At 30.4% G+C, this 26,635-nt stretch overlaps 2 protein-coding genes across 2 annotated transcripts; one reads left to right on the top strand and one right to left on the bottom strand.

Moving 5' to 3' along the window:
• Positions 1-3,966: 3,966 nt before the first annotated feature.
• On the bottom strand, positions 3,967-7,198 carry LOC136983608 (dynein regulatory complex protein 8-like). The gene is made up of 6 exons (XM_067280402.1): positions 7,065-7,198; positions 6,878-6,986; positions 6,737-6,809; positions 4,421-4,500; positions 4,239-4,348; positions 3,967-4,172 (listed from the first exon to the last, which is right to left on the bottom strand). Exons 1-6 carry the CDS (start codon positions 7,075-7,077, stop codon positions 4,024-4,026), a joined length of 534 nt encoding a protein of 177 aa, XP_067136503.1. The 5' UTR covers positions 7,078-7,198; the 3' UTR covers positions 3,967-4,023.
• Positions 7,199-14,325: 7,127 nt separating this feature from the next.
• Positions 14,326-26,139, top strand: LOC136983587 (CB1 cannabinoid receptor-interacting protein 1-like). The gene is made up of 5 exons (XM_067280379.1): positions 14,326-14,436; positions 14,578-14,729; positions 15,177-15,270; positions 24,847-24,991; positions 25,074-26,139. The coding sequence occupies exons 2-5, from the start codon at positions 14,657-14,659 to the stop codon at positions 25,236-25,238; spliced, it is 477 nt and encodes a 158-aa protein (XP_067136480.1). The 5' UTR covers positions 14,326-14,436; positions 14,578-14,656; the 3' UTR covers positions 25,239-26,139.
• Positions 26,140-26,635: the final 496 nt, after the last annotated feature.

The raw sequence follows: 26,635 nt of genomic DNA, 5'->3' as shown, positions 1-26,635 counted from the left end.
AACTTATTTAACTGAACACTTCAAAAGATAATGCAGTTAAAACTGTACTTTGATAGTCCTATTATCATCTATACAATTTAGAATAAGCAAACCTTTAGTTTAATATTTCACTATAATTTATTGAATGATTAAAGATTATTTATTTGAATATTTTACGTAAAGTTATTTGTATATTGTTTATTGATTATGTTTTAATTTTATAAGTGCTTTTTATATATAATTAATATTGTATTAAATCACTTTCTCATCGAATTTTATAAGACCGAATTATCTCGACCATATTAATATTTCGATATTTATATTGAATATTGTTAGCTGATATCAACTGTCGCATTTATTACAGTACAACTTTATTACCGTATTTTACCATTAAAATGTTATCAATTTTTTGTGGATTTTCTCCGTAACTTATCCCGTCAAAGCCGCATCAAAAAAAAAAATTACAAATTTTATTACAAAGAGCTTTTATTTTTTAAATTACGTATGAAATATTTGTATTAATGACAATATTCTATACAATCACAGTTGATATCAGTTTAAAAAAAATTTTTAAACCATGCTTTATCTGTTATTGGTTTTATTATTATTAGTATGAACTGTACCATTGTACTCATATATAGTACATATTTTCAGATTTCATAAATCTGTACTTTGTATAACTGATATTCAGATTTAAAAAAATACCGATACCTTCACTTGTGACATTCAGATTTTCACCAAATATGTGTGTTCCGAACGTATTTTGTTTGTTCATATTTGTCGAGAATTTTTAATGTGATCTGTTTAAAATTAACATAGTGTAATTGTGCATTATGTTATAATTAAAATTATATAGTAATAAAAACGTATCTTGTATGAATCTGAGTCTTCTGTTGAAATTTATATACTGAGCAACATGATAATTTGTGACAACATGAAGTCCTTCATGTTGTCACAAATTCAAATTGTAATTACATGCACACACATGAATTCTAGTGTATAGACAGGAGTACAATCTTCAATAAGTGGAGGGGACACAGGAATGCAATCCTGTATCCTCTGCACTTTCTGAAGACATGTACACAAATTTATGCACTACAATTCACACATGCAAACATTTAATAGGTGTGTAGTTTGAACACCTGTTGCTGTACAGATAAAACATTTACTGGTATTACAATATATGAGGAAAAATTGAAAACTGGGTTTTACATTTAAAGTTTATTAGTTGTCACTTTTGTTTTAGCTAGTTTTTTGTTCATTGTTTAACAGAGAAAAGCTATGATAAATGCAATTGCTACTACTTTCTCAAGTAATTTATATGCAAATAAATGCTTCTTTAATTAATTAATTAATTAATATATGCATACATAAACAAAAACCAGAAAAAAAATTCCATACTAAATTAAAAAGGAAAACCCAGTTTTTCATTGAATAAAAAACAAAGAAAATTTTACATTCTCAGCACCAGAAGTGGCTGCTGGGTCCAAGGCATTCTGGATCATTCAGTATAATTAAACACACAAAAAAAGAACACAGGTAGCTTAAAAAGCAAACTTTTTGATGATCAAAAACTAAAAATTTAATATAGCAAAGATCAAGTAAACTAGTAAAATCTTCATTCCAACTCCTCACAAGATATGACAGACGATCTTGCTCTATCTCCTCATTCCCTCAACCTTTAATCACCAAAATTTAATAGCATCAATGCCTGTTACAGGTTACTAAGCCAGATTTCAGTTCTTAATCTTTATCCCATTCTGAGATATTAAAGGAAATAGGTGCCACACACGCACTGACAGAATTTTTTAATATATTTTTTTTTTTTTTTTACTTCGGGTTTAGGAGATCTCAAAACATGGAGACTTGACAGAATTCTAATACTTTCCATTGTTATGTATGCATAACAGTCAGGAAAGTAAAATGAGAGCAAAGTGCAAAAAATTGATAAATACCATTTAACTTACAATTTTTTTATCATTTTTCATTTTAATAATTCCAGTTTATTAATATTTTATAAAACAGGAAATTTATTAAGGAGCAAATCTAATCAATTCATATTTTTGTAATAGATTATAAGATTTGTTAATGAATAAATAAGTAAATAAATAATGGCACTTTTTTGAAATCATCAAGTTTTATGGTTGTGGATTAATAACAGGATAAATTACTTTTATTTAATTTTAATAATTCAGTATTTATAAAAATATCCAGCCTTTCAATTAGCAATTTTATAAGAAATAGTTGTAAATAAAATGCTGTTTTATCATGTCATTATGCCATATTATAAGAGATGCAGGGGTCAGGAAATTTGAGTAAAATGTTAAGATGAGCAAGTGTCATTTCTAATTAGTATCATGACATAAATGTTATAGTCATCACATCTATTCATTTTCATAAATAGTAGTAATGTCTTATAACAAGAAAAAATAATCATAATTAAGAAAATAGTAGACGGATAGATGATGGAGATGGCCGATCTGCCATTCTGGAAGACCCAGATTGAATCCTGGTAGTGAGTTCCAGGAATTGACCCATTTTAGTGAGATTGAGGCCGAAGTTTTCAACGCAAAAACATGTATGTCAGATGTTTAGCGCTGCTTTCCTGTAATCCTAGAAGTTTGGCAATGGCCTTGAGAATGTCAAGCATGATCCCACTGACTTCCTAAATGCCATTACCAAACTTCTAGGCTTACAGGAAAGTGGCGCTGAACGTCCGACATACACGTTTTTGCATTGAAAACTTCAGCCTCAACCTTGCTATTATATTGGGCCTTGTCCATGCGATTACCCCCATTGTGGCTTAGTTGAACTTAATGGGTTTTGATAAAAGGTGGAATTGTGTAAACAAGAAAACTAAGAAATGTTTATATCTTTTTAAGCAAGCCATCTTCCATCTTACCAAATCATAAATTGCATTTAACACACAAAATAATAATTTGATGAACAATAAAACATTGGTCTGATGGAATACGGCAACACGAGACATGGGCAATTTACCAAGATAGGGTGCTTCCCAAGAGGACTTTCTTGGGAAACTTTTCTCAATTTAGGTGTTAAGTGTGTGAAGAAAACCCAGAATCCATTTTACCAGCCCATTGGTAAGACACTGCAAGAAAACATTAACTAAATGAATAAAATTATACACAATTTTTTTGTAAGTATAATATTTATCTATTTTTTATTAAAGTGTTTATTTTCTAGTTTATAAGGTGTTTAAATATTGTCACCAGGAGGAAGCTTTTTAAAATCTACATTCTCCAGTGCCTATTTTTCATGGATAAAAAGCCGAAACAAAAAGGTTAGATGGTGCAAAAGAAGTTCGTATATCGCCAGTTTATATTTTAAAAAATTTGTGTTTTTTAACGGACTTTTTAGCATTTTGGCGGCTAGTAGCCTACAAGGAAAGGTCGGTTGCCAGGATTGTATTATCTAAAGCACAGAAAAATAAATGGTGGTCCCTGTTTGGACGAACTACGTCTTGAAAATATTATTAATTAATTAAAGGGTTTATTTTCTTTTTTTTAAATTTATCTTCTGTTCCTCTTTACTATTTTATTTCTTTTGAAAAGAAAATAACATGAATGGTATTAAATTGTGATTAAATAGTTGATCAGTTCTCATTTCAGATTTTATAAACTTCATGAATGTGACTTATGGACTTCTTTCTAGTTTTTTAATTTCTAATGTTTTCCAGTTGAGAAGAGTCACTGTCATTAAATAGATAAAAGTTAAGAATGTAAGAATGGGCATACATCAGTAATTTACTTGTATGCATACTTTATATAAATTCTAATAAGTAAGTTGATTTTACTTTGTTCGTAATTTCAATAAGAATTTTTATTTTTCAAATATTAAAACAGTAGCACACTACATGATACACATTACTGACTGCTTGTTGACGAGTTAATATTTGAGTGGATCACGAATGACTCAGTAGGGTGGAATCCAGCCTAATTTATGCATAAAACCATACAGGAAAAGAAATTATTTGAGTAATTTTATTTTTTTAAATTTTTACCATATTAGTTTTTACAGAATGATTTAATCTTTATTTGATTTTTTCCCTTTTAAGTACTCTTCCTCTGTAATGACTGACTGAGACAAATAATTTTGATAATATATTCGATTGTCTCTGCTGCTGACAGCAAAATCCAACATATTATCCATTTCTTCTTTTGTAAATGGTTCTCCTATTTTAAATATCAAAATGTTACTAAAATATTCTTATTAATAAATTTCCATGAACTTACTGTTACCATATTTGGTAAAAATCTGTTTGGCCTCCTCTTCGGTTAAATAATGTTTTTTCTCTCTATCCAAATATTCGAATGCCTCCTTTAGTAATTCGGCATCGACTGGTTTGAATCTGTTTTAGAAAAAGATAATTTTTTGTAAATTCAGTTTATATAGTTTAATCCTAATTACAGTCGATATTAACTTTTCTGTTTTCATAATGTCTAGCATAACGGGCATAATTCTCTCTATGTGTATTGTTCCTGGATTTTCAGGATTTTCTACCTGCAAGAGACTGTGGTTAAATTTTTTCAAATTTAAATATTGATGTTTCACTTGGTGTCCCACATATAACTGGTCCCCTTTAAAGCATTGGTTATACAAGTTTCCATAATATTTTGTGAATAAAACGAAATAAGTTTTCAAAGATTTTCTTTGTTTAATTTTATTTTGTCACATTTGCCCTAGTTTTTTCCAATATGAAGATTATGATAATTTACCAATTCAGTGAGTGAGGCAAGTTTTATGAGGGAAACCATGTGTTATCTTTAAAAAAACCTGTTTAACAAAATGATTATTAATAATAGATGCTTTAGATACCAACTGAAAGAATCTAGAAACAAATGCTTTACTATTACAGTTGAAAGTCCAGATCTGTGTTAGATCTGGACTCAGCTTATTCTTTTTTCCATTATTCTTTCCATAATTGACTACTATATATGAGCTATATATAACAAAATTGGTAGAATCATGTCGCCCAGAATAACATTATGACAGGTTTGGCACAACACTGCCGAAAGGCTTCCCAAACCCTGGTGTACACTGTCATTGAGTAAATTATACACTTCACATGAAACTTTTGTTTGTGCATTAAAAACAGTAATAGAAGTTAATTTTAGATACTTTGTTTGTATATATGAAGGATACTTCAAAAGTCATGCAACCAACTTTTTTGTTTGGACAAACACATTGTAGTGAAGAACACTACAGTTAAATTGTATTAAAGGACACTATATACACTACCAAATAACATTAGTCATATGTGAAGGGTTATAGGTATGGAAAGCAAGAAATAAAATACACTTCAAACATACCATTGCACATTTCTTCATTCTTTCACTTTACCTAACACACTTTGTTAACATTGAACAGAATTTTACACAAACAGAAAATTTAAGAACCTTTAAAGTGTATTATTCATGATTGTTAGTCGTTTGCTGCCAACGAGGAAGGTGGCGAATATCATCAGTTTCATCATTGGTAAATTTTGCACCTTGCTGCAATGGAAATGTCTTCTTGTGTACGAAAGCATTTCTTACTTAACATAGTTTTTACTTTGAATATCCAATCATAATCACAAGGCTAATAGGGTGGGTACTCTAGGATATTCCATCCCTAGCATCGTAATAGGTTCTCGGTAGTGTTTGCTGTTTTGAGCAATAGCATTATTGCAAAGAATGATAGCATTATGAAGCTAATGAGGATATTTATCATTAACTGCATATGTAGAATCTATCATAGGTAGGTCTTTTAGTACGCCGTATTCATGGTCTGACCACGAATAGAGTGTACTATAAGACCTACCTATGATACAAAATGATATAAAATAACAATGATTTTCACATATTAGGAGGTTATCTTCATAGAGAATGGATTTTGTCAAAACTTGCTACTCAGCAGATTGACATTTAAGACCAGTTTCACAGGTCCATGTTTCATCAATGACAATGATCCTATTTGACATATCAAGTTTTATGCTGTGCCAGTGCGCCCTGTGCCACACCTACAATCTACAATTCCCAAAGATGATTAGAAATTGAAATTTGGATATTCTTATTACAGTAATGAGATTATAAAAGATTGCTTTGGGGACGTCCCCCGTCGACAGGGCCTCGGGCAATTGCCCTTTTTGCCCATAGAATAAGGCCCCACCGACAGCACTGCTGTTTTGAAGCAAGCACGCCATTTGGCAAACTAACATTCTCAACAAACGTTGAAAATGCACTAGACTTTTTGCTCGACTAGTCTCGATGTTCTCGAATGCCTTTACCGCCAACCGGTGGACGGCCAAAAGCTCGGGTGGGTTAGGCGGTAGCCCGTCAGTTTGGAGTCCCGGGATTAAATCGGAGGAGTTTAAAACCCCGGGAATTTTTCGGCAAGTGGTCAATCTGGATATGTCGGGCCCCGTCTTCCATCACCAGGAATTGTTTGGAGGTAGTTTGTCGGGCCCCGTCCCTCACCATCGAACGGCAGAATTACGAGCCAGTGCCATAGGCGGAAGAGCCAAGAATTTTATGAAAATTGCTAGCATGCTATCCCTGTATAATATATAATATGTATATAACATAATTCAAAATTATTTTTCAAAGAATATCTGGTAACGTTGACTACTACTTTAAAATCTACTGAATAAAGAATTGAAATTTTATAAATTCGAATAATTAAAAATAAATCTTATTAAATTTCCGAATTTTAGCAAATTTAGAAAAATTCTGTAATAAAAAAAAATTAAAATATTCACCATTTTAAGTACGTCATCGATTTCCGATTCCATGGGACAGAGATACAAACAACGAATGAAAGCCCCTAAATCGCTAGATTAAAAAATAAAAATGAATGCCGATTATTGATATCGATTAATATTATTATTATTGATTCTTACTCGGAATTAATAGTGTCATTGTTCTCTTTATCGAACAATTTAAAGACGCTGACGATTCTCTCCTTCAAATAAATATCGTACGGCGACAATCGGGACGATTTCTGGATACCTTTATAAATATTTTTAGCGTTTTTAAAAGCCTCTAATCTGCAAATTTAGTTAGATTTTGTACGATAAATCTACTTACTCGACGATGCCATAACGAAAATTCTCTTATTGATAATAGAAGTTTCTATAGTAACAAACGTAAACAGAATTCCAGATAATTGGTTCTGTTCGTAAATTTTTAATTTCAAAAATTTTAAATGGAAAATATTTTATCTTCTGAAAGTCTTTCTAAACTACTAGTTTTTGGAGAATTTTTAAATTAATAATCATGCAATTGCTTAGAAATTTTAAACTATCGGCAAATTAAATTATTGTAGAAAAATTTACTTCGTATTCGTTTGAAAAAAATTCAAATTTTATTTTATTAATCCGAATTTAAAGAATATAATTTGACAAGTTATAAAGAAAATGTTTTTTACACATTAAATTTCTATACTTATTTGAAGTGGATAACGATGTGCTCGCCACTATCGTTATTTTTATTTTTTCACTTATGCCACCGCCGATCTTCGAATCCTTTACGCCGGCATGAATATAATATATATTATAATTCTGAATTTGTGTGTCAAAATCAGTAGGAAATCATCTGGAAGTAATTTAAGTTAAAACAATGTATTAACAATGACAGTTAATAAAAAATTATTATTGTTAGCATATCTATTTTTGAATTTGTTGTGAGACACATGAATGACGCTGAGAGGTATTATCCTATGGGCAAAACGGGAAATTGCCTGGGCACCCAATGACTTTATAGAAGATTAGTTTGTGGTTCCCAACAGGGGCCCACAATCTTTTATAAAGTTGTTATTGTGGTAAGAATATGGAAATTTAAATTTGGCGCCATGTCGGAGGATCCTAGATTGCCAGTATGATGCAGGCGCGGCGCAGAACTTAACTCTTCAGAGATTACGATAAAAATCAAACGAGGGAATTCCCGCCGAAAATTTTCCCAAAGAAAAATGTCTGAAGTCAACATCGTACATGGGGCTGCCTAATTCAAATTTGCTACAATGCGCCACTTAACACAATTAACTTTAACAGTAACTCTTTATACGATGTTTTCTTTTTCATAATTTTGAATCTTCCTACCGTGTGGGCATTAACGGGAACTTCTAATCATACCCATTGTGAGTTCTGTCAGGCCGTCAATCAGGCAGCCGGGTGATGAAGAAGGGGGCTCGACGTATGCGGGAAGGATCATTCCCAAATATTTTCTGAGGTTTTTCGACTCGTTCGAATTTGTTCTCAGGACTTCCAGAGAGGTTGTCTGGCAGCTTATCTGCTCGGCAATTTGTCCAACGGAGAAATGGAAAGCTGGCTGCACATATTAATAGATGACCCCAAGGAGGAAGAGAAGAATCGCCAGCTTAAAATTCTTCGTAAATTACTGGATTTTCCCATTCGTAATGGGATATGTCATTAACAGAATGGGATACGTAAATTATTGGTGTTTCCCAAACCAATTTCGGATTGGAAAACACCAATAATTTACGTATTTGTTGTAATTTACGTATTAGACAATTTGTTTTTAGTGATGTTTCCCAAACCGAATCGGTTGGGAAACACCACTAGTAAACAAATTGACGATGTTGAATGTAAATAATTTAATGCTTGAATTATACAGGCCTGGTTTGTTTCATTCGTGTCCAATATATATTCTTTGAATTTCAACAATAAATTTTTACTTTAAATAATGTTAAAGAAAGATTAATTACCAGTTTGTGTGAATCACTAATTCCAACTTTGTATTTTACATATCGTTTAAGCGCTTTAATGGAAATGGGAAAGAATTCTTCAAATCTTTAATTAAATCGATTTTCGTACTACTTAAAATGTGTTTTTCTTTTGCAGATAAAAATATAACCGATAAAATCGCTGAACACTTAGTAGTTGGTGGTGGCTTCGCGCCTCACCAGCGGGCTAGTCTCGTGGAGTTTTCTGGATTCTATTCTTGTTTGTAACACCTAAATAGAGGCCAGTTTTCCATAGAAAGTTCTCTCTCTCGGATCTGCCACGAGTCACATTGCTGTATACAAACAAACAATAACATAGCATTTAATCAAAGCATTTAAAATACTGCAAAATTAAATTACTCTAATAGATCTATTAATCCACCTTAATCTAGAAATGAATTGATTTGAAATATTCTATTGACCAATCCACTTGTCTATTTCTATCATTTTGCACCAGTTGAATGTGTCAAACGATGTCTACTAGAGATATATCAAACTATGTTTTTATCTTTGTATCGAATGTACTGTACCATACATAATTTGATTTCCATGAAGCATGTTTATATTAAAGTTATTAGTTAATATAACACAACCATATTGAAAATTTAATTCTGTATGATAACTGTAATTAAGTTCGAAAGAATAATTCTGTTATAACATTGTTTATATAAAGCTATAAAAGCTTAGGAATTAAATAAACTTGGATATACACTTTTATAGTTAGTTAATTTGTTTTCGAAACATTTAATAAAAGATTATTTTTTAAAAGTAATCGTGAGTTAGTAACTATATGTTCATCGCTACTCTAGATGACGTGACAAAACAGTAGTGGGAGATACATCGTCATTAACAGAATGGGATATTCAACGACGTGATCCTGGCAGCCAAGGCACATCTGCTGGGATACGCAAGTACGGAAAGCCCTTTCGGGAGCCATTCGCCCTTGATAGATCGCCCAAGTGTTGCATTGTCGTATCTTATCAAACCAGACCTTGAAAGTACCATCTCCATTAAAATAAAATGATATTATTTTATTTAATTATAGTTTTTGAGGTTGTTGAAGAAAGATACGAAATGAAATGAAGTTAATGTCTTCGAAAATGGGATGATTAATGAAGAATTAATGTTATTTATTATCGTGACATATCAAATCGTATGTGTTTAATGAAAGTTAACGAGTTAAACTGATAATTATAGGTTTTATTACTCAAGGTTCTACGGTTATTCTCCTGTTTTCGTAATGACATTATTGTATGTAAGTTCATGCAACTTAAGTATTATAAATTAACAAGGATTATAGAAGTAAATACAATATAATAATAAAATTTTTAATTATAAAACTTTTCATTTCAATTTGCATTAAATGGTCCGTTTGTATATAATTAAATAACTTATTTAAATGTGTTAAATGAATTATTTGATAATTTAGACTTGCGTAAATTCAGATCCGTAAATTTGAATTTGTTACTTTTAAATTAAATATTTTTTCGTTTTTTTCTCTTAATAAAAACATTTATTCGTGTTAAACCCTTTCTTTCAGATGGTTGATTTTCAATTTTAGTTAAGTAAGGGGTTACCTGAAAAGAGAAACGTACACCACAAACGAAACAATTTGTTTTTTGGAGGTGCAATACGTCTTTTGACTCCGCCATGTTTTTTAAAAACATTTTCCGCTGTATGAATGGAACAGCTTTTCCAGACCCATCATAGATTCGGTCTGGCCCACAATGGAGAGGTCCGATGGTGACAGGAAAGGGCCCGACGTATCCGGGACAGCCGACCGGCAATGTAAAATTTCTGAGGTTTCTTACTTGAACTGAACTTTAATCCCCAGAAAGGCAGGCTTTCGAACATTGATTTAGTACGAATCTGAACTGCATGATTACATATCGCCATCACAAACACTATCCTTTGTAGCAGGCATTTAAAATCACACAATGAAATTATTGATTTTTTTTAAAAAGTACACTATCATACAATAATGACTGGCAATTAAGAAGTCAGCTACCGCTCTGGAGGACCCTTGATTAAATCTGGGCTAGCAACTTCCCAGTACTCACCAGTGGCCAAGGATAAAACCATTGAACATTGATAGTTGTTCGCGGACACGCGCCGTATCAATTGGCTGGTCACGTGGAGTTTTTCGGGTTTACTTCACGTTTGTAACACTTAAAGAGGAGCCAGTTTCCTATAAAAAGTCTTGGCAGATCGCCCATGTATTGCGTTGCCGTATCCCATCAAACGAAACGAAACCAAACTTCCTAGGAATTTTTTATGGGCGGTTTGTCCCGGATATGTCGGGCCTCGTGTATAAACAAATATTACATATTTAAATATAATATATTAATGTATAAATAATAAATATAATATAAGATAATATAAATATATAATATATTTAATACTAAAATATTACATATTAAATTATGAAGTGTATGATTAATATTAAATTATGTAACATTTCAATTAAATAAAATTAATGAAAACGGAAGCATTACATTCTTACTCATCTGTGAATCACCTTTTACTTTTTTCTTGTAATAATTGTAATCATCTTAGATTGCAGTTTGACTTTATTTCATTAAATGATTGTGACAAGTCACACGTAAAAGTTGCTGTAAGTAATTTTATTTGTCTTTGATGATACAAGTTTAAATATGTATTGATATATACAAATCATAAATATTTATTTGGGTTAAATTGTTTTTCTTTAATACTGGGGTGTTTTTCTGTTATATTTTGTATAATTTATTATACTCTATCAAAATTTAGAGTTATAATTAAAATATCATTTGATATCAACTGAAATAAGACTCTGTAAGCAACCTTGATCCATCCTATGCCAGATTTTTGTGGTATCTTGTGCTATTGCATCACCCGATCGAGCGTAGAACCGGTTGTAAGTACAATGGAACTTCGATTAGCGTCACCGTTTGTCCGCTTGTGAAGAATCGACTGTGATGCTAAACTGAAGTACTGTACCTCAAATAATAATTACAAGGGTCTATGCAACGCAACTCGTGGGCGATCTGCCGAGGCGATGTCTTCCGGGAAACTGCCCTCTATTTAGTGTTACAAACGTGAAGAAAATCCGGCAAACTCCACGCAACCAGCCCGTTGACCAAGCGCGAACCCACGACCAACTACCAGTTTTCAGGGGTTTTAACTACTCGGCTATTCGTGGGCTTGGGTTTGAGCGTTATTGATTTGGTTACAATAATGTTGTTTGTAATGAAAACCCGCATACATTTAATTTATAGACACTGCAGGATTTTCTAGTTAATTTTCATGTGATAGACCCATTGGCAATGGATAGTAGAGTATGAAGTAGACCTATTCATTGACATTTTTCGACAGTAACACTACGTGTAGGGCACTGTAACGTGACTTGATTGCATATCTAAGTTATTGAGTTCTAATTTATAAAAATTTTAATAATAGGACTTTTAAAAATTATTTGTTATTTATTACTTTTTACAATAACTCCCGCAAATATACCTTTCGTAAATTGATATTAATTAATGATAAACAGCTACATAAAAATCGATTATAAGTTAATTAAAAATGCATCTAAATGATGGCCGAGGGATTAAAGCGCCACTTTAAGGGCCCAAGATCGAATTGTCAAAAAAAACCCCATAAATTTATCCCTGATACATCGGACACCCTCACAACCCGGTTGCCGCATTGTGGGTCTGACCATACTCACGGTGGATATGAAAAAGGGCCTTTTTTTAGTGCGCAAAAAGCGGAAAAAGTTTTAAAATACCTGTTCAATAATGTGTTATAAATCAGTTCACAAAATAATGCATTATATTACAAAAGTTGTAATGAACAAGCAGTTTTATAAATTGCTTGGTCATTTAAAATAATCCAACCTTAACTTCAGCCAACAACTTTTACATTCTTATACTTAATTATAATTTATAGCTTTAGAAAATCCGTTCTATCATGTAAATATTAAATATTTGATAATGATGATGAATTAAAAATCTGCTGTTTATTTTATTCAAGATAAATAAAATAAAAACAATTATTAAATACAAAAACTATTTTATTTAAATAAGAAGCCGTTTCACATTAAATTATCAAAGCAATTATATAAATTTTACCTTTTTACTTAAATTATGTGAATCTTCTGTTGGAATCACCAATATTTCTTTCATCCTTCTTATATTAGACTGTTGAGTTTGCACCTGACCTGGTGAAAACTCAACAGTATGGTTGACCGGGTGAAAATTTTCGGATTTTCTTTACGTATCTAACACATAAATAGACTATTTTCCATAAAAAGTCTTCCGGGAGGCACACTCTCCTTGGCAGATCGCCGAATGTTGCGTTGTCTTATTTCATCAATCCAAACAAATTTTGGTGTTTGGGATATCAGACCCGGAAACATCGGGCCTATTTCTCACCACCGGACTGCCCTATTGTGAGCTTGGCCGAGCATACGATGAGCTTCATTAAAAACGCCTTCTTCGTATCCTTGGGGCAAAAAGAGTAAACAAAAATCTTGTTATTAAAGTTCACACAAGTGTTCACCTTCCTAAGGGTATCTTTATAACATCTTTCTAAAATGACCACGAAGTCATTTCTGAAAAAAATAACACACATTGCCACTAGAGACCTGTGAAAATTCACCATATTAACAAATAAATAGTTATTATGTATACATTACAAAGAATTGGCTGGCAAATGTATTGCAATCGAAATCTCCTTCACATCCACAAATTTCCTTCACTTAGTCCACGACATCCATCGCTTGTACTTTATTCTTTCTATGATGATCACCAACTGGTGCAAACACGAAATAAAATTTGAATTTTTTTATTTATTTACGAAACAAAAATTTGGCCTAGTCTTCATAACTCAACGAGAAAATTGAATAAATAAATAAATGGGGAGCGCCTAATGGGGCCCTTCCCAGCACGGGCCCTCAAGCAGTTATTCGTTTTGCTTCCTGGTGAATCCGTCATTGTTTAAGGAGAGAGAAGAACTGCGGAAAAAAGTGCATCATTGTACACTATGGGGAAAAGAAGCTCGAGGCATTGTCCATGTAGACTTTTTAAAGTGTTATTAGTGGCGTATGAATCTGTTCCTATGCTTTTTACATGTCATTTGAATAAAAAGTTTTGCAAATATTTTTTGTCATTTCTTCAGTGTTAAGGGGCCTATTGTATACGTAATTAAAGAGAGAGGTGATTTACCAAAAGTATATTGTACACAGCAGGGAGGGAGGGTCGTTCAAAAGTGGCTCAGAAATGTACAGTACGCGTAATTAATGGACGGTCCTTAACTTTTCATTCTTTTTAAATGCTTATTAAATAGATAATTTATTCCACTGTATTTATTTTATATGTATTTTACGTTCGTAAAAACGAACGTGAAATAAATACAAAGGATATTACGTTCGCGTCTAACTATCGAAAAAATTAGACACGAATAATTAACTATTCATAATAGTATTTCTAAATAATTAATTATAAAAGTAATTTAAATTAATTTAAAATATTAAAATATAAAACCAAATCTATTAAAAATAAACAAAGTTAAAAAAAAAAAAAAAAGAGAGAGAGAGAGAGAGACTTTTGATTTTTATATGACGTCAGGGGGAGATGCTAAACTTCAAAGTCTGCTATAAAAGCGCGGGTGTGCCACTTTTTCCCGGGAAGACACCAGCTGTCGAGGATCTATGATTTATTCTGCGATCTAAACTTACCGGTAAATGACAAGTTTAATGCAAAAAAAAAAAAAAAAAAAAAAGAAAAAGAAAAAAGAAATGACGATAGTGCCTAAACTTCGAGGGAATAATGACGGATCTCGAGTGTTTATTTGTTTTATTTTATTTTTTTAATCTTTCAGAAGTGGGAGGCTCTTCTAAGGTATTATCGGTTACAAGTTGAGGATGTGGGCGTTATTTCCATGAGGAAAAGCTGACAATATGGATATTATTCAATTGAAATCTAACGTGTCGATAAAAACTGAAGGAAATGAAAGCGTTTATTATAAAGTAGGTGTAAAATAAATTTAAACGTGTACTGTAAAATCAATAATTAATGTGTACTGTATTAAAACACTTTATTAATAAAGTTTAAATCCTAATATTATATGTACAGTGTAATATATTAGGTGTAATTATTTCATAAACTTTTATATTAATGAAATAAAAATGAATATTCATGAATTTGAAAGTTAAATTGATTTTAAGAAATTTCTAATTTCATTAAATGATGAAACATTTTTAAATTAGTTTTTTTAATTATTGTAATAGAAATTAAATTTAACGAATGCTTTTATTGTTAAATATGTAAACTTAATTTTAAAAATGTATTTATTTGAAAATTTGATATTTTTTTAAGATTTAAATAAAATATATAACAAAACCAATTTTTTAATAGTCTCTGTTGAACTTCCTTAATATATTTTAATGGTGTTTAAATTTTTATTTTTTTTTTAGGTAGATGGTCAGCGTTTTGGAGCCGACTGTACGCTGAAATTAGTTGTTGATACTAATTATGTTTTTATTTTTGACTTTCAACCTGCCGTATACGTAAGGTACGTATCTGAATTTAAATGATTTTTCTTTTTTGTTAATTCGATATCAAGATGAAAGATTATATAGAAATTTTATCTGTATTTTTGAACTTGCGCTTTGTGTACTATAGTGAATTTTTTCAAAGAAAAACATTTTTATCTTTTGCTATCATCTTTTAATTAATTACTAATGCATTGCAAACAAGGGAGATTCCATAAATTATATAATGTTATTTGTTTTACTAACCTTCCATTCTCATCATACGTCCCATAACTTATGTTCAATAAACAGGTCTAAGTTAAAATTAGTGCTTGATTAGGCAGCAATACCTCCAAATAGTTCAGTTTATTTAATATTTTATCAAATATATATCTGAGGTATCCTCTGTGACACTTTGCATCTGATAATCAAGACTACTGCAATAATTTGAAGGAAAACAATATTAACTTTAAACAAGATTTATGTAATTTTACAAATAAAAGTTTTGAATTGATCTCTCCCAAATTTTTGTTTAGAATATGTAAGTTCTAAATTCAAAATTTGACCCTATTTTTTTACAAATGTAATCCTATAAGAATTGATGCAGAACTACTATATAAAGCATTATTAAATAAGGTGACATTCTATGTGAAGTAATGATACAATTAGGTAAGGACAACTATCAGTAAAATAATAAAATATATATTAAAAGTAATTAATATATATAACAACAACAATTAGCCAGAATGACTGTAGTATTTGTGGTTGTTATATAATGATGATTACAAGTTTTTGAAATTTTGACTTGCTATGTTTAAAAAAGAATCTATATATGTACATACAAACACATTCATTAATAAAAACTGTTCTTAAATCTTTCAATTTATACATTAGCTAGTATCTTGTATCCAGTAATGCTTGGATTATCTTAAGAAAACATTAAACAGATTTGGAAACTGCAAGTAGTTTTGTTAAATGTCAATATGGTGGTAATTTATGATTATATATATAGGGTTATTTTCATGATAACTCAGGATATCTTCAATATATACGTATATACATTGAATAATTGCTTCTGTTGGTGTTAAGAATTTACAGTCATTTTTCTGTTGATTTTTCTTAACAGTAATTCATTAACACTAAAATGATCTTTTATGGACATGTTTAAAAAAAACCTGTCTTTTTGCAAATTTCCTTTTTTTATAAATTACAATGGAAAAAGTTTATAGGAAAGTATATATATAAATAAAAAATTTCTTAGTCCGGAGAAAAGATAGAAATATTCAATGACACTGTCAATTCAAACACGAGTGTTTACAGGGACTTTATACAGATAAAATACTGCTACGATCAATTTACAAACTTTCCCTTTGACTTGACTTATTAGATGGTGAAAAATTTTTTTAATGCTATCATAAACATATAGTGTAAGTTATGACATGTTAATTTTGTATTTAATAAATAAAACCTTAATGATTTTAATATATGTAGATTTTATTCAGAAGTTGTATGAATGATTTCTTATTATAATAAATTATAGTATTGAATTATATTTTAATATCAAATAACATATTGTTTTCTCTATAAAAGTATTTGTCATAAATGCATGAAAGTGTAAAATTTCTTATTTATTAAGAAGTTTTATATATCAGCAGTGTTATGAAATATATTAACTCTCATTTTATGTTGTTTTATATTATGTATGTTAAAATTATATATATTTAAATTGTATTGAGGAAAACTTTCAAATTGTGAAAATATTTTAAGATGGATTTTAAGTACTTGTTGAAAGGTCTTATTGTTATAGTACAGTATTTTTTAGATTGATCCCTTATGTAACGAAATTAAATTAGTTCTAATGTTTATAAAAATTTGTTTTTAAATATTTACTTTAAAAAAATTGTTTAAATATTACCAGTACACACATTGATTTTATATATATATAATCAATCCGTGTACTGGTATAAATAAAATATATTTTTATTTATTTTTAGTAGTGAAATATATCCAGTGTTCTTTTTCAAAAAATAATTACTGCTGGTATTTATATATGGTGACTAAAAATATTAGTTAAAATTCTGTTTTGAAAAAATAAGTGTTTAATAAAAAAAAGTTAGTATTATTAATGTACACATTTATATTGTAGCATATTAGGGGCTGTCCACTGGGAGGGAAGAGGTTACAACAAGTCTGACTCGAGTGGAGTTAAGCTGCAGTGGACATTATTTTATTTCTTTAAATTTTATACAGTTTGTGCATTTTATTATATTTATTTCAAAATTTCTTGTATGTTTCATTTCTACCTATGGTATCTATCATTCATAAAGTGATAAAGGTTTTAAGGAGGTTGAGTTTTGTTGAATGTCCGAAGAGGAAAGGGGGTTATGGAAACTGGGACAAGAGGGGGTGTAAATATTTTCAAGAAAGAGCTGATGTAATTTATGGACAATTGCCATAGTGTTTGCCATAATGTAATTTATGGACAATTGCCAAAACTTTGTATATCTTCAGCAGTTTCTTCCCTAGTTCTTGTTTTGGATTTAGTGCTGGTGCTAAATTGTGCTCCTTTTTAAAAACCATGATTTTAATTTTCCCTTTCAAAATATCATTAACATTTCTACATACCATTTCTCCAAACTTCATTTCTTGGCAAGATTATCAGACACTATTTTCCATTTATAGAAAGATGACCTCCAACAAAGGTACGCATATACTAAATATGGCCATGCCGCCATATTTAGTATATGCGTTGGCTCAGATTGTCATATGGTATTTGTTGTGACCAATAATGGTTCAGTTTGGATTGTTTTTATAATTCCAGTCACTAGACATCGTCTGAATATACAGAAATTTTCCTACTGAGCATCTGTCAGTATGGCTGAAAGCTACCAGTTTTTAAATATATTTGGGGCTTATTTTTATGCTAGAATTAAACTAATAGGTTAAAACCTGTAAGCTTTTATATGGGTTAATCATTACTATATTTTCAACTAAAACTTATTAATCAAAAGGCTTTCTTAAATTTTGAAGACATTAAAAGAACAATAACTACAACAACATTAAAAGAAAATAATATATAGGTAACTATTAATATATAATAATCTTTCCGAAGCCCAATACATTGATACTCAACCAAATGATCACTGTAGTTAATTGGGCTATAAATTTGCTATTATCAATGATTAGATATTAAATAATTTGGTAAGAGATGCTGCCTAACGTCTATCTCTAATATCAAATTACTTAATATCTAATCGTTAATAATAGCAAATTTATAGCCTGATTAATTACGATGATCGTTTGCTTAGGTAACTGTTAACCTGTGTGATTTTATAAATTTGGTATAAATCTGGGAACAAAGGTCAGTAAGTCTGAGAAATGTAATTGGCAGGGCTAGCCTGATGGATGAGGTGACGAGATGATTGTCTCAAGTGTCAGAGTGCAAAAGGTAGCAAAATGAGCAGTCAAAAAATTTTCAGGGAAGAAATAAAAAAATAAGGTAGATACAGTAAATTTACATTAGTTATTTGTTTATAGTTTATGCAATATTGCCAGTACTAGAATAGAATTGGCAATCATGCAAGGATGACAAAACTTGGTTGTGTCTTGGGTACAGCTTACTGTAGAGTTGACACCAGTAATTGGTAATACACATGTAACTAGACATCATAGTCAAATTGCTGAGCACGTAAGGTATCTGCCTACTGCTCTGGGTGTCCTGGGAACAAATTTGGACACTGAAAAACCCCAGGAATTTTTCAAAGACTTCTGTATCAGATATGGTGAGGAAGAGAGCCTAATACCCCATTCGCACCGAGCATTTCATTCTAGATTGTGACCAAGGTCGGCAACTATGCCTTGGTGCGACCACCCTCGACTGTTTCAATCTCGACTGAAACGAGGTTCAATCGAGATTGACTCGAGAGAGTTCTTGAAACTAGATCTAGTGATAAGAGAGATCCCACAATCCCACACACGCGAGAAAATACAAGATGGCTGCGGAACACGTGTCGGGCTATCGACAGAGAAATAAAAAAGTCATTGTCTTTCCAAATACAGTATCGTCTGTCTGTTATTGGATATATGGCAAGAAAAAGTACTGTATTTATTTCTAACCAAAATGTCCATTTTGTTTGTAGGTGTTCGTGACTTACCGCATAGTTATGTCAGTTTTATCATTGCGTGTAATAGCGAGGTTCTTCTCAAGCGGACTGCCTGTGCGAACAGCATGATGTTTGACTGGCAACAGTCACAGTCCAGATTGTAGGTAAATCGAGATCGAAGTGAGTCGTGGATTGTGTGCGAACGTAGTATTATATTCAGCTGCCGCATTGTATCCTGGCCAAATGATGATGAGCTTGTTTAAAAAAGCCCTCAGGAAATTCCTGTCCTAACAGGAGGGCAGAATCAAATGAAAAAAGAATTGCAGATTTGAGTTTTACCTGAGGGATTTGTCTTTACTTTCAAAATCTTCTAAATTATTTGAATCCAAAATTTTTTCTAATTAGCCTACACTAATTAACTACTTACCATTTTAATCCAAATATTTTAATTTGAATAGATTAAAAATTAGCTAACCTCCAACAACAATAATCTGGGCTTTTGGTTAATAAGAGCAATAAAATAAATAACCAAACATTTCAAATAATAACTAAAATTAAAATTTCTAAATTTTAATTATTTACATATCTTGTAATTCTTAAATATTCAGGTTTTAAGCTTGAATATTTCAGAATATTTTTTCAGAACGTATAGAGTAATTTTTTCAAGAATTGACTGTTCTGTCTCAGTTACCTTTTCACTTTGAGATAAATTCAGAAACACATTAGTTTTTATACATTTTTATTGATTTTAAGAATTTGTTAATAATAATTTTATGGGAAATATATATGCATAAGAATATTGTATCTAGTAAAAAAATATTGCGCATTAATCTATATAATATTGTTAATAATTTAAGTTTTCTTGTAAAATCATTGTTTTTATAATTATTAAAGACTACATACAAATAAATATACATTAATGCCAGTATGTGTGTTTGTGTACAAAATAAAAATGTGTCATTTGCTTTTTAAGTGATACTGAATTTAAATATTTAGCACATTCTTAAATATCTACATTTTACCAACCTTTAACATGCAGTCTATTTTATTAAAGTAATCTAATGTTTTTGGTCAATTAATTGACATTCATCAGGATCAAACAATTTTTTGATTTATGACAAATGATACCGATTATAAAACATTTTTAACTTCAAAAGTTTTCTCAACACCTATTCTGCAAGTCCAAAAATAGATAAATAGAATGTACAGACCGATAATGTACAAATATACGCATACACTAACTATACACATAAAAATAAAAGTACAGTAAGACCCCACTTAATGCTGCCTCGCTTAACGCTGATTCAATATAACGTGGTCTGCTCGAAGCCTAAAAGAAGCTCAAAATTTATGCCAATTTAAAATATCATGACATTTCATCGATTCGTATATAATCGATTATTTACAAACACGAACCAATCAGAAAAAGGTGGCAAAAAGGTGTTCTTTTTTTTAAATTTGTTTGTTTGGTGCAATTTTGGAAAAAATATAACATTATGGATGCCATAGGCAATCTATAGGCATCCATAGGCAATATCGGCTTTGCTTGGCAAGTATTAACTGATAAATGCACAAACGAAGTGTGGAAGCAGTTATGGCTGAAGGTATCCAAGAATTTTCAATGAGAAGAGCCTATTACTGTATAGTTAGGTTGACCAAACTCAACCTAATCTGTACAGCAGAACTAAGAGATGTAGACGAGCAGGATATTGAGGAGTTATTGCAGGTCTCTGGTGAGAGCCTTACCAACGACGACCTTCAAGAACTGGCAGAACATGGAATTCGTGTAGAACTGGAAAATAGTGATTCTGAAAACGAAGAACCCAAAAAATTTCTGTACAGATTTCCTTAGTAAAAGTTTGGTAACGATAATCGAAATTGTTGATCAAATTGTAACGAATGATCCAGATTTTAAAAGGAGTGCAAAAGCGAAACGAAGCGTTTTGGTTGCAATCTTCTGCTACCAACATTTGCTTAAGAAAAGAAAAAAGCAGCAAATGTAACTTCTCGACTTTATTGCAAAAAACAAGAATTTCAGAAAAGTTAGGACCTTCATGACAAAAAATTAACTTTACATTTCTGTGTGCACATCTTTGTGTTATTTAACATATATTATTATACAAATTAATATAAAAATAATTTAAAATTAAAGTAAAATTTGTTTATTTTTGGTCGCGTGTTCCCCTATCCCTAATTTACTCTGTTAAAATTACCTCGTTTAACACCGTTTTGTTTAGTGCTTTGATGTGTAGGAACGTATCCCTGCATTAAGCTGGGTCTTATTGTAAAAATAAAAATTAATAATAAGTATATTGTCACTTGTTTATTTCATTATTATTAATTTTTATTTTTACTTTTATTTTTATGTGTATAGTTAGTATATACATATATTTGTACGTTATCAGTCTGTACATTCTATTTATCTATTTTCGGACTTGCACAATAGGCATTGAGAAAACGTTTAAAGTTAAAAATGTTTTATAATCAGTTTCATTTGTTATAAATCAAAAAATTGTTTAATCCTAATGAAGGTCAATTAATTGACCAAAAACGTTAGCTTACTTTAATAAAATAGACTGCATGTTAAAGGTTGGTAAAGTGTAGTTATTTTTGTAAGTGCAGTTTGAGAAGAGTTTTAAATATCTTTCTTGAAGATTGCTCAAAAATTCAGTCACTAAACTAAAATCTAAAATTCCAACTTTAAAATGTCAATTTTAGTATGTCATATTGATAAGAAGTTAGTTAATATGTTGAGCACTTACTTTACTGAGTTTCCAGTAAGAATTAATTAGTCCAAACAATGCTTGCTTCATCAAACATCTTTTCGGTTGTAATTTGAAAAAATTGTAGACTTATAAATTTCCACTGTTGTCCATCTGTTCTTCCTTAATCTCAAGAACAGAGTTTTAGATATGTGAAAGTCAAGACCAGATATGGAAAGGTTAGGGACAGGACGCCCTAATTAACCATATATGAACTTCCGATGCAAACCAGAAGTCACGTTATTTCAATTCAAAACTTTCCCCCAAAAGGAGTTAGTTAGATGACTTGCGTGACTCTATTGCTAACAGGCAAAGTATGATGTACAGGGGTTTGAGATGAAGAGCATATATTTTAAATTAAATAAATCAAAAATACTGTGTGATTAAAAATTGGAACCCAGCGTTGTGATGACATCACAATAAGTAATTGCTCGTTATTTCATAAATTACCATTCGGTATAGACTTGTTTCAAGATTATTTATCCCCTTTTCACTATGGAATTTTACACATATTAAAACATTTCTATGGCTATTGAATGGCAGTTTATGAAATGAAACAAAGGTATATGAGGCAGGCACTGGGTGTATTCAAAATCTTGGCATGTCACCGGCACCTCTCGGCATTTGTTCAAAATCTCCTGGCAACTTCTGGTTGCTGCAAGCAAACTTCAAGTCTTTTTCAGTGCTTGATACATCAGCAAACAAGAAGACAGCCACCTTGAGACTTGTAAGAGCTCTATTTTGTGTTGAGAACTTTGAATTTATTTGTTGATGAATGTACCCTGAATAAATTAAGATTACGTTAGTACATTAATAGAATATTTTAATATACTAATATATTAGATAAGACTACACTTTAACTTAAACAAATTGTGTTGTCTTAGGATTGATTTAGTTGTCACTCCTACAGAAATTTTAAAAATCTTCATCCCTCTCTCTCTTTTCGAAATATTCATTTTTTGTTTAAGCTGTTCTCATTAAACCAAGTTCAAAAATAAATTTAACGTGATATGGAAATTCACATTATACATCATTTTTCTTGTTTTTAATTTCCCAATATCCTCTGCAGTCAGTGTTTGTGTTCACTCAAATGCCAGTGGTTGCATAGCATCTCACTGGATTGATACCAGATTTTGAACTAACTAGCTCATTGTTTTGGGCCAATTAGTTCTTGTGACATTTTTTAATTTATTGAATTTTTAATAATACAGTATCAGAATTAACTATTTAAAACATATATTATTTGTTTTTTTTGGATGAGTCGGCTTGTATTAATAAAATATTTTAAAATTGATAAAAATTAAGAAATAACTAAGAATATTAATTTCAAATTACATTTTTTAATTGTTTAAAATTCAATTTTTTTGAAAAAAGATCTTTCTTTCCTAAAAGTAATTGATGAAACTTCATAGTTAAGAACGATAAGTTCAACCTTTGTTATTTCATCTGGACTGCATTTCATCAGAGACAAAGACTACTGGGTTTTATCTTCGTTATTCTTTATTTTACTATGCATTTCGGGTGCAATCTTTTGGTCTAACTTGCACCCCTCATCAGGTGTTACATTTCTATAAGTGGTAGAAAACACATTTATTACATTAATTATTGTAGTGAAATTTTTTTTACAAGTTATGCGAAGTTATTACAATTTATTTACATATTACAAGAAGTTATTACAAATTACATTATTATTAACATTACAGTGGACTAACCTTTTTTTACATTTAGACATTCAGTTACAAGGTGTTGGTGTTTGGTCCCCTAAGGCATTTCTAACAGCCTTTCTGTCGATTTACTTGCTTTTTTTAGTCCCTCCCATACTTCGTCAATCTCCAAACCATTGTTTAAGTTTATGGTGTTGTTTTTATTAACTATTGTGAAGTGTTCCTTGAATTTTCGTAAATAATTGTCCTTCTCTTTATGGATTATTTTTACATTATTATTTTTAAGTTTTTTTAATAAAAACTTTTTAGAAGTATCAAACACAAATCCGTGTTAATAACAACCACTTGGCTTTTTTCCACCTTTATTTAGTTGATACGCAAATGTTCTTTTCCGTTCTGTTCTTTCTGGTGGTATTCGCCGTTTCTATAACAATGGCTATTGTTGATTTTTGTGAAACCGTGTTGTATTATTCTTCGAAGTATCAAACACAAATCCGTGTTAATAACAAAACAAAATCAACAATAGCCATTGTTATAGAAACGGCGAATACCACCAGAAAGAACAGAACGGAAAAGAACATTTGCGTATCAACTAAATAAAGGTGGAAAAAAGCCAAGTGGTTGTTATTAACACGGATTTGTGTTTGATACTTCGAAGAATAATACAACACGGTTTCACAAAAATCAAAAACTTTTTAATTAACTGATAATTTTATATAGCCAAATTGTAAATATGACAGATATTTAAACTTATCTTGTCTACTAGTACTTTATCAATTAACAGGACTTATTATACTGGATTTATGGATGCAGCAATTAGGTCTTACAGATCAGAAATAATATTTATTTAAATCACCTGTGATTTAAAGAGGGTGTAAAGAAGTAGTAGTAATAGTAGTAGTGTCAATAAACTAGTAAGCAAAGTGTGATTTAATCTGTTTGTTTTATGGGTCTTATCACCTGAGTATTATAGTATAATCAGAATGCAGACAAGAAAAGCTAAATATTAACTATTTATATTCTAGTTTAATTATATAAACTATGCATATATATAATCAATTTTATAATTCAAAATTTTTTTTTTCCAGTTCTTGTAGCATAATGGGTTCAACAGTCACAGCAGTAGAAACTTCTCGAGAGTGCAATAGTGTATCTTACTCGGTAAATTGGTCGACCGCTTCGGTTAGTGCAACAAAGAGAGGACAGAGAGATACACTTATGATAACTATAAATGTATTTACATATTTAAATCTTTTTTATCTTTCTAAATAAATTATTAAACTTTATTAATCAGTAGTTTTAATATTTATCACAGATTAAAGATCAAGGAATATTAACGATGAAACCTCAAGTGAAATTTTATAAATCTACGGATAATCAACACTACACCTGGGGAAAAGCACTAACTCGAATAGATTACGAATGCCACTATAAAGACGGATCGTCATTTATAGAAATCGATAAAGAAATTTATCGATGAATTATGTTAAATTCTTTGTCTAATAATTATTTTTAATATAATTTATTCAAATTTATGTGCATAATTTTATAACAATGTTCCTATAAATAAGTCATATCAAATAGAATTAATCTCATTTTATAAGCTGAAGTATCTGATTGAAAGGGAAAATTTTTAACAATAATATAATAATGTTTACATAAGTTTATACCAAAATAATGAATTTTGAATTTTTAAAGTCTGTAACTAATTGTTCAAAAGAAATAACATATCTTTCATATGCAGAATTGCTATCTGCATACTATCAATAGTGTATTATGTAATCTGTCTTTTTGAAGATATGTTAAAAATCAATGAAAGTAACTTGCTTAATTGTTGTTGTAATTTAACACTTGAAAAACAAGTTATAAATTGCATAACTAATATATCACTTGCAGGGATATAGCCAGAAATTTCTGGGTGTGGTTCACCTTCATATCTTATGGCTTGTGTAAATGTAGCATAGATGGGTAGGCTACTGTAAAAATGCCTCTTGTTCATTAGCAACACATTATTGTGCAAAGAGCCATTATATTGATATGGTAGCTTATTGCAAGCCGTTTGTGAACCACTGGTAATTTACACATGACAATGCTCAATAAAATAGAAAAGAATGAACAAGTATTAAAGCAGAATATAATTCATGTTCATGATATTTTGAGTCTGTTGTTCTGTTTTATCTAGTGGTAAACTGCTTGACATTTTTTTTTTTTTGTTTACTTCTAAACTTAAATGGTGACCGGTGGAGAATGAGGAGGCAGAAGAATTAGTTTGGGAAATGCTGCCCCTTGTTGTTACATGTGGCTACATCCCTGTACATGAGTAATTCAGACAAAGTTTCTTACATATAACCCTGCAGGTTATGTATTTTTAAAATCAATTTGTAAGCAGGTGCAGGCTGTTTTACAGCAATTCTTGTGGGTTATATGCCAGAAAAATTAGTTATGTTTCTAAAAAACAGAACCTTATCACTACTTCAGCTTACATTGTAAGATAATTTGTGATTATCAGTGCCATTCATGAAAGCATTTTGAATATGAGCCTTAATTTTTGAGCATTTATTTTTTTTATCTATTATCATAATGTACACTAATTAAAAAGTTTTTTTTGCATATAATATTTTTTTAAAATTTAATTCCCATATTTCACTTTCTGGAAAACAAGTCATTGCTAATTTTATATTCTACAAAATTCTTATATTTAAATGTCAAATTTTCCAAATATTTGCAATAAGAAATTTGAAAATAGTGCAAATGGTTCTAACTTGTTTTTATTAAAATATGAGTGAAATCAATAGCCAGTTGCAATAAATTGTTTCAAAAGTCCTAGGACTTTTGAAACAATTTTCATCAAATTTCAGAATATTAATGTTATTAGAG

This window comes from Centruroides vittatus, unplaced genomic scaffold (genome assembly GCF_030686945.1).
Source record: "Centruroides vittatus isolate TY-2023 unplaced genomic scaffold, ASM3068694v2 contig_884, whole genome shotgun sequence".
In the NCBI taxonomy this organism is placed as follows: Eukaryota; Metazoa; Arthropoda; class Arachnida; order Scorpiones; family Buthidae; genus Centruroides; species Centruroides vittatus.
The sequence above is the reverse complement of the archived record's forward strand: the minus strand, read 5'-3'. Positions and strand labels throughout refer to the sequence as shown.